Source organism: Callorhinchus milii, unplaced genomic scaffold, assembly GCF_018977255.1.
Source record: "Callorhinchus milii isolate IMCB2004 unplaced genomic scaffold, IMCB_Cmil_1.0 Scaffold63, whole genome shotgun sequence".
Lineage (NCBI taxonomy): Eukaryota > Metazoa > Chordata > Chondrichthyes > Chimaeriformes > Callorhinchidae > Callorhinchus > Callorhinchus milii.
The window spans coordinates 276,850-285,324 of record NW_024704804.1 but is presented as its reverse complement, the minus strand read 5'-3'; the positions used below and the strand labels follow the sequence as shown (position 1 = coordinate 285,324).

Below are 8,475 nucleotides of genomic sequence, written 5' to 3'. Positions count from 1 at the left end.
GAATACAGGAGCTGGGAGCAAATTGACCTTCTCCGTGTCCCCCACCCGGTACAGCCCACCATCGACAATAGAGCCTTCATCCGCTCTACCACCACTATCTGCAAATCTATGACACAGTCACTTCACATCGCTACTTTCCTTGACTTCTTCAAGACCTAGCTCAATACACTCCTCTTCGAACAAACAAGCTTTCGGCCAACTTCCTAACCCAACGCTCACTGCCCTCAATCCCTCCTGATCCCACCACCAGTTCGGGTCCAAATGCCGGACTGTTCAGTGCCTTGGAACGTCCTCCTGACATGAAACGCACCGGTTCTATCTCATTTTTGTATCAACATCATTGCTTAATAAATTGCCTGAGTCAGTAATGATCTCTCTTCTCCGTATTATTTGCACCGATATGGCGGAAGAGGGGATGGATTTTAGGGGGAGCTTGCTGTCGGTCACATAAATTTCCTGCACTGAGAGTCTCTGGTTACACCCTCACCTTCCCTGGATTATCCTCATTCCCACAGGGAAAGCTGCACATGACTGACACTCAGGTTAATGGTTGCCAGACATGGGAGGGTGGAGGAGGAGCTAAGGTAGGGAATGGGCCAAACCAGGAGATCTTTAAATGTTGACAAGTATCCTGAAGAGGCCCAGCTGGGGATGGTGGTCAGTGGAGCTGAGCTGGGTTGTGATGACTGGTTGACGCTGGTCTGGAGAGTGAAACAAAATGCAACACATTTATAAGCTGTTTAGTGACTTACTGGACACCAGTTGTGGTCTGTTTTAACTCCTGTTTAGTCAGAGTTTCTCAGCCCGTCCTGATTTATTGTGTATCAAGAATAAGATAAGCTGTTCTGTGGAGCTGCCTGGTTTATGCCAAATATGTCACCTTGGGACCAGTTCAGCTTTTTTTTGTAGGAAGCAAGTGACAGAGAGGTATAAAGTGTGGTGTGGGGTTTGGGAGGGTGTGGCGCCGGTGAAGGGAAAAGAGACAAGTGAAGGATAAAACTGCGAGTGTAAATCAAAATTATGATTTTATTAAAATATCATTGTGGATCCTGGTTTATTGCGGAAGGAGGAGGGAGTGTGTCGCGTGGCGGGAGGGCAGATATTCTGGAGGAAGGGGATATTGTGTGGGGGGATGGGAGATTGTGTGGGGCGAGGGGAGATTGTGAGGTGAGGGAGGAAATTGTGTGGGGTGATGGAAGATTGTGTGCGGGGATGGGCTAGATTCTCTGAGGGGAAATTGCATGGGGGGAGGAGAGAGATTGTGTGGGGGGAGGGGCGAGATTGTGTGACGGGAGTTTGTGGGCTGAGTGGAGAGATTGTGAGGTGAGAGGTGTAATGAACGGGGATCGCTGAGTTAGATGTGGGAATGGGAAGATCTTCTAAAAGTTTTGATTAATCAGAAGTTATTAATCAGGATAGAAATGCCCAGGAGGCCCCTCCTTGACAGGGAATGTCCAAGTGTTTAGGAGAGGGATCAGGATTATTGCTCTCTGTTTCTATTCCTTGTTCCATATTCACTGGGATTCTAATCTACTCTCTCTGTCTCCTCGCCGACATTGGAACTCGTCTTTGGTGAACTTTGGTCCATTTCAACAGCAAACATTTCTTTGGTCAATATCCTGGGCGTTACTAACAATCCTGGCTCCAGACGTGAAGCCATGTGAATCAGATTGAAGTGAACTCTGTCACAGGGCGGGATACACACAGCACAGATACACTGAGACTGAAGCAGTTTGGAACAGAAAGACTCCGGGTGATCAGAGCGTCTGGACATCATGTCCAGCGTCTGAACGAGGAGCTAAACTGCGCCATTTGTCTTGAATTCTTTAAGGATCCTGTTTGCCTCGATTGTGGCCACACATTTTGTCACTACTGTATCACGCGGAGCTGGGAAAAGCAGGGAAAACCTGCTGTGCGGAATATTGCCAAGTTATTGCTCAGAAGAACCTCAGGATTAATCGGTCCTTGGCCAAAATGGTGGACAAAGCTCGAGAATTCAGTCTGGACGCGACACAGACAGCGGGTAAACGTCAGTGTGAGAAACACCGGGAGGAACTGAAGATGTTCTGTGAAACTGACAAGAAATTGATCTGTTCCATTTGCAGAGATGTGAAAAAACACCGAGGTCACAGCTTCCTGCCCATTGACGAAGCTGCTGAAATCTACAAGGTAATGATGCCCTCAAGAGGGATTCATTCTATTGCCCCGTCATGTATTCACCTCAATCTTTCCTTCTTTGCGTTTATTCCAGGATCAAGTGAAATCCTCCTTAGCTTCTCTCACACAGAGGAAGGAAACTGCTCTACAAACCGAAGCTAAACAGAGAGAAAATATTTCAAAAGTTAAGGTGAGTTGTGTCGGGGCTGAAGGCTGGGTTGTCAATGTGTATCTGGTCACGGTATGTACACGGTGTGATGTCTCTGTATCTCTGGTTACCGTGTGTACACGGTGTGATATCTCTGTGTCTCTGGTTACTGTGTGTATACGGTGTGATGTCTCAGTGTAACTGGTTACTGTGTGTACACGGTGTGATGTCTCAGTGTCTCTGGTTACTGTGTGTAATGGTTGGATGTCTGACATTTGCAGGAAAAGGTGAACAGTCTACAGACCCACATCACGGCTGAGTTTGCTAAAATGCACCAAAGTCTGACTGACAGAGAACAGCGAGTGATGCGAGATCTCAGACAGCGAGAGCAGGAGATTTTAAACCGAATGGAGACAAATCTGCGAGAGATTCAGGGCAAATTATATTCTGTTCAGCAAGAAATCTCCGACTTACAGAGGCAGATGGGAAAAGACACTCTCACCTTCCTGCAGGTAAAGAGATGACATTATATTGTAGTTCTGCATTACAATGTATTGTGGAACTGTAGGCCAGTTAGTCTCACATCAGCGATAGGATAAAATTTAGAATCGTTGATTAAGCATGTGGGAGTGCGATATTTAGGGGAACACAATATAGATTTGCGGATGACACAAAACTAGGAGGAAGTGTCAAAACAGAGAAGAATATTTAAAAAATGCAGCGAGACATAGATAGGTTAGGTGATAGGGAAGGTAGATGAAGTATAACGTAGGGAAGTGCGAAGTCATCCAACTCGGTAGCAAAATCAGTAGAACAGCTTATTTTTCAGATCGGGTGAGATTGGAAAGTGTTAGTCTCCTGAGGGACTTGGGTTGTCCTTGTATATCAATCACAGAAAGTTAGTCTGCAGGTGCTGCAAGCAATTAGGAAGGCGAACGATATGTCAGCGTTCATCATGAAAGGATTAGAGGAAAATAATTGGGAAGTCTTGCTGCAACTGTATAGGGCCCTGGTGAGAGCACACCTGGAATACTGTGACCAGCTTTGTTCTCCTCATTTAAGAAAGGACGTATTTTCCTTGGAGTGGGTGCAGCGTAGATTTATTAGGTTAGTGCCAGGGATGAAGGAGATGAGTTACGAGGATAGGCTGACCAATTTGGGCCAATATTCTCTGGAATATGGAAGAACTAGAAGGGATCTTATTGAAACCTGTAAGATCATCAAAGGGCATGATAGAATAGATAGTGGGAGATTGTTTCCCCNTTTTTGGCGAAACTAAAACCAGGGATCACAAACTTTAAATCAGTGGACATTTCTTTCGCACTAAGTTGAGGAAGAGCTTCTTCACTCAAAGGGTGGTGAATGTATCTAACTCACTACCCCAAAGGGCTGTTGACGCTCAGTCCTTGAAGTTATTCAAGACTGAGATATATATATTTCATATTACTAAAGGGATTAAAGGATATGGGGATAAGGCAGGTTCAGGTTACTAGCTGGAGTTAGATTAGAAGATCAGCCATGATTGAAAGCGGGGCAGGCTCGAAGGGTCGAATGGCCTACTCCTGCTCCTACATATTATGTTTTGTTATGTTATGTTAGTTCAGTCACAGTTACACTCAGTTTGTAGCAGACAATCTAATTGTGATTGCAAAAGAGATCATTGATTAAAACTGGGATGTGAGAGACTCTGTGCACATGAAATTTGTTGTTGCTGTGGTTGTCTCAGTGTGAGCTGACATCTATATATGTTTGATTTCATTAGGAGGAAGCTGCTGGCAACAGAAGGTATGAAATTATCTTTACCTTGTCTTTTATCGTGCAGTACTTTACCTTGTCTTTTATCGTGCAGTGGTTAGAGCAATCGCTTTACAAGTGAGAGACCTGAGTTCAATTACAGGCAGGGCGAAACCTTGGGCAAGTTTCCTTACTCCACACGCCTAATAATAATCCTCCAAAAAAAAAAAAATGGTCATTTTCAATCTACGATTGTTTGTGGGACATTGCTGTGCGCAATTGGCTGCCGCGTTCGCCCACAAATATACAGTCAATTCACTTTACAGTGTGTTCTGTGAAGCGCTGTGGGACATGGAAAGCGCTATATCAAGTGCAAGGATTTTTATTATTATTTGCCAAATATCCCAAAATTCAATCCAGAAACCAACCACAAGGTGCAGTTTCACTTTGTAATGTGACCATCGTTTATTTCAGGGTCAGTGACGAGGGATTTGATCTGTCAGTGTGTGAGGCTGAGCTGCCTGTGGGGATATACAATGGGCCTCTACAGTACACAACATGGAGATTGATGATACACGGCATCAGCCCAGGTAAATGTCTTCCATTCACACCCTGAAGCCGTGTCAACAGCATTATATTCGCCGAAACTTAACCACACTCTCCCTCAGACACAGACACACACACACAGCACAAACACAACACCCTCACACTCACACACAAACCTCTCACACTCACAACCCTTTCAAAAACACAAACAACAAACACACAACATTCACTAACACAACCCTCACTCACGCAACTCACACACATCCAACCCAGACACATGTCGCAGACACAACCCTCACACACTCGCCTCGCTCACAACTCACACATGCACACACACAGCAAATCTCAGGTACACAGCTCACACACACCACTTACACACACACCTCACAAACACACCCTCACACATACTTCTCTCACACACATACACCCCTCACACCCCTCAAACACTCACTTCTTACACACACCTAACTCATCACACACACATCTGTGACACACAACTCATACTGTCAACCACGCACACAACTCATCAGACTCCTCAAACACACACCTCACACAAACCTCTCACACAACAATAGTAATAATTCTTGCGTTTCATATTGCGCTTTTCACTTCTTCTCGGCGTCTCAAAGCGCTTCTCAGAATATACTGTAAAGTGAATTGACTGTATATTTTATGGATGAAACGCGGCAGCCAACTGCTCAGAGCAGCGTCCACAAACGGTCCCACAAACAATCGTGGATTGAAGTAACCAATTATTTTTGTTTTAACAAGGCAATTTGTACTTGGCCACAGGCAACTCAGCCTCGCACGATGACATATCAAACCACTCAATCACACAACACAAGCACCCCTCAAGTACACACCTCACACATACACACTGCTTACATTGCACACCTCTCTCAGACACCTCACTCACATACACCTCTTACAAACGCCCCTCACACGCGCAACTTTCAAATACACCAATTATACACATAACCCTCAAAAATACATCACACGCACACCTCTCTCGCACAAACGCTACTCTCATACACTCCATTCACACCGCCTAAAACACACAGCTCGCATGCACCTATTGCACACATATCTATCATCCACAGACCCTCAAACACATCTTTCACACAAGCAACTCACACATACCAGTCACACACACCCGGCATGCAACCACGTCTCAGATGCACACGTCATACACCCTTGTCAGATACACACCACACACACATGACATGCACACCCCTCAAACAAACCCCACACACCCCTCACACACACGCCTCACCCACCACCACCACAAACCTGCATCTGTGAAACACCACTCACATACACTCCACACACAAACATTCACATACTCCCCCCACAAACACTCCTCTCAACAAGACCTCTCACACACCCCTCACATACTCTCCTCACACACATACCCTTACACAGACTGTGACCCTCTGAGCTCGATTGTGTTCCCAGGTGTAGAGGTGTGGAAACACAGTCTGAGCTCCCAGACGTCCCCTCACTCCACCTTGTGCTGTTACTCTCTCTCAGCTCCAGCTTCTCTGACTCTGGATCCTGAAACAGCCCATCCCGACCTCATCCTGTCTGAGGACCTGACCAGCGTGAGAACCGGAGACACATGGCAGAAGATCTCTGAATCCCCGAAGATGTTCAGTAAATATTTCAGTGTCCTGGGGTCTGAGGGCTTCACATCAGGGAGACATTACTGGGAGGTGCTGGTGGCCCACAAGACTGAGTGGACAATGGGATTGGCCAGAGAGTCCGTCAAAAGGAAAGGAAATATCACAGCGTCACCAGACGATGGATTCTGGGCTTTGTGTCTGAATAACGGAAATGAATACAAAGCTCTGACCTCAACTCCCACTCGCCTGCCGTTGAGAGAGAGACCCGGGAAGCTGGGAGTTTACCTGGACTATGAGGGGGGACAGGTGATATTTTACAACGCTGAGAACATGTCTCATCTCCACACTTTCACCCAGACTTTCACTGAGAAACTTTTTCCTTTCTTCAGTCCCGGTTTGAATTATGCCGACAAAAACTGTGATCCACTGAGGATCTGTCGGGTGACAGATTAATGAGGAGGAAATCCTCAGCCATGACCTGTGTTTGGCTATGATGGGCACCAGCTGAACCTTTTATAATCTGTGTCGTTACCCAATAATTATTACACCTTGCACACTGGACCCAAGGCAGATGCCTTTCTCGGGATCCATTGTCTCTCGCTCTCTCTGTCTCACTCTCCCTCTCTTTTTCTCTGTCTGTCTCTCTCTTTCTCTCTCTGTCTCTCACACACGCGCACACACTCTCAATCTCCCACTGTCGCTTTCTCTCTCTCTCTCTCGCCCTCCTTCTCTCACACACATATCCCTCTCAATACAGAAACCACACCACTGTAACAACAAGAACAACTATGACAACAACAATAATAATAATTATTATAATATCAGCAACAATAAAAATAAAAACTGCAGGTGCTACTTTTCACTTCACATCAAGGCGGAGAAGGGATTTGACTAAACAAGCGCTTTGAGGCGTTTTAAAGACGTGAACAGCGCAATATCAAATGCCAGGATTATTATTATTATTAATTGTGAGAACATTGTGGGCATCTACACACTGCAGCACCGCCTTATGGTGAAAGTAACGTGGTAGTGCAGATTTTTATTTCTAATATAAACCCAGAGTAAATCACAACAAATGAATATTTTCCTCAAATCCACAACAGCCACGAGGAGAGATGGAGAAGCAGTGAATTGCTGCCTATGTCTGACCGCTCTCCAGCATTAGATGGTGATAACCGGAAACAGGGACTGAGCAACAAAATTAGTGTCATGGGATTCAATGCGAAACAGTTTATTGACATAAACACATGGAAAGGAATGAAAATGGATTCGTCAATTATAAGCCAACACTGCGGAGAAACTCTGAGTCCCGATCCTCCGTGAAGGAGGAGAATAAATACAGTTTCTTATTGTTGAAAAACTGCGGACAAACTCCGAATTTCTGTCTGTCCAACGGCCGGGGATGTCCTGCCGACATGAGAGGCCTTTACTCCAGGTCGTGTTGTTGCTGTCTCTCTCAAACTCTCTCTCTCTCTCTCTCTCTTTCAAATTCTCTATATCTCTTTCACTCACACTCGCTCTCTCACAATCTCTCCCTCTCTCTGAAATTCTCTCTATCACTCACTCTCCCACACACACACCCTCTCACATTATTTTTCTCACACTCTTTAACTCTCTCTCACTCTCTGACTTGCTCTCGCTCTCTCTCTCTCTCTCTTTGTGTCCCTCGCACACACACGCAAACACTTGCTTTCCATTGTAGCCAGAAAGAGTGAGTGAGAGAGAGACAGTAAAGGAGTGAGTGACCCTGTGAGTTAATGAAGGGCATTGGCGGCCATCTTGGTAAAGGGGGCCGGTATGTGTGCGTGTTGGGGTGTGTGGGGGGGTGGTGTGTTGGTGGGGGCGGTTGTCAGGTAGTGGTGGCCATCTTGGTAAAGGGGGCCGGAGTGTGTGTGTGTTGGGGTGTGTGGGGGGTGGTGTGGTGGTGGGGGCGGCTGTCAGGTGGTGGTGGCCATCTTTGTAAAGGGGGCCGGAGTGTGTGTGTGTTGGGGTGTGTGGGGGTGTGGTGTGTTGCTGGGAGCGGGGTTAAGCTGGTGGTGACTATCTTGGTGAAGGCGGCCGTTGTGTGTGTGTGTTGGGGGCTATGGGGGGTGTGGTGTGGTGATGGGGGCGGTGCTCAGGTGGTGGTGACCATCTTGACGAAGAGGGCCTGTGTGTGTGTTTTTTGGGAGGTGTGGGGGCGGGTTGTGTGGTGGAGGTGGCGGGGGTCACGTGCTTGTGGCCATCTTGGTAAAGGGGGCCGGTGTGTGTTTGTGTTGCGGGCGATGG

At 46.6% G+C, this 8,475-nt stretch overlaps 1 protein-coding gene across 1 annotated transcript; it reads left to right on the top strand.

The window, feature by feature from the left end:
* Positions 1–1,974: 1,974 nt before the first annotated feature.
* Positions 1,975–6,849, top strand: LOC103174271 (zinc-binding protein A33-like). Its single transcript, XM_042345590.1, has 6 exons — positions 1,975–2,169; positions 2,252–2,347; positions 2,587–2,817; positions 4,068–4,090; positions 4,514–4,629; positions 6,116–6,849. Exons 1-6 carry the CDS (start codon positions 1,975–1,977, stop codon positions 6,658–6,660), a joined length of 1,206 nt encoding a protein of 401 aa, XP_042201524.1. The 3' UTR covers positions 6,661–6,849.
* Positions 6,850–8,475: the final 1,626 nt, after the last annotated feature.

Excerpts from the sequence above, each read along its gene's own strand:
- LOC103174271 (XM_042345590.1), top strand. The coding sequence starts at position 1,975 with ATGGTGGACAAAGCTCGAGAATTCAGTCTGGACGCGACACAGACAGCG. Across the intron at positions 2,170-2,251 it reads AAGCTGCTGAAATCTACAAG|GATCAAGTGAAATCCTCCTT; the intron begins GTAATGATGCCC and ends CGTTTATTCCAG. Across the intron at positions 4,091-4,513 it reads GAAGCTGCTGGCAACAGAAG|GGTCAGTGACGAGGGATTTG; the intron begins GTATGAAATTAT and ends CGTTTATTTCAG.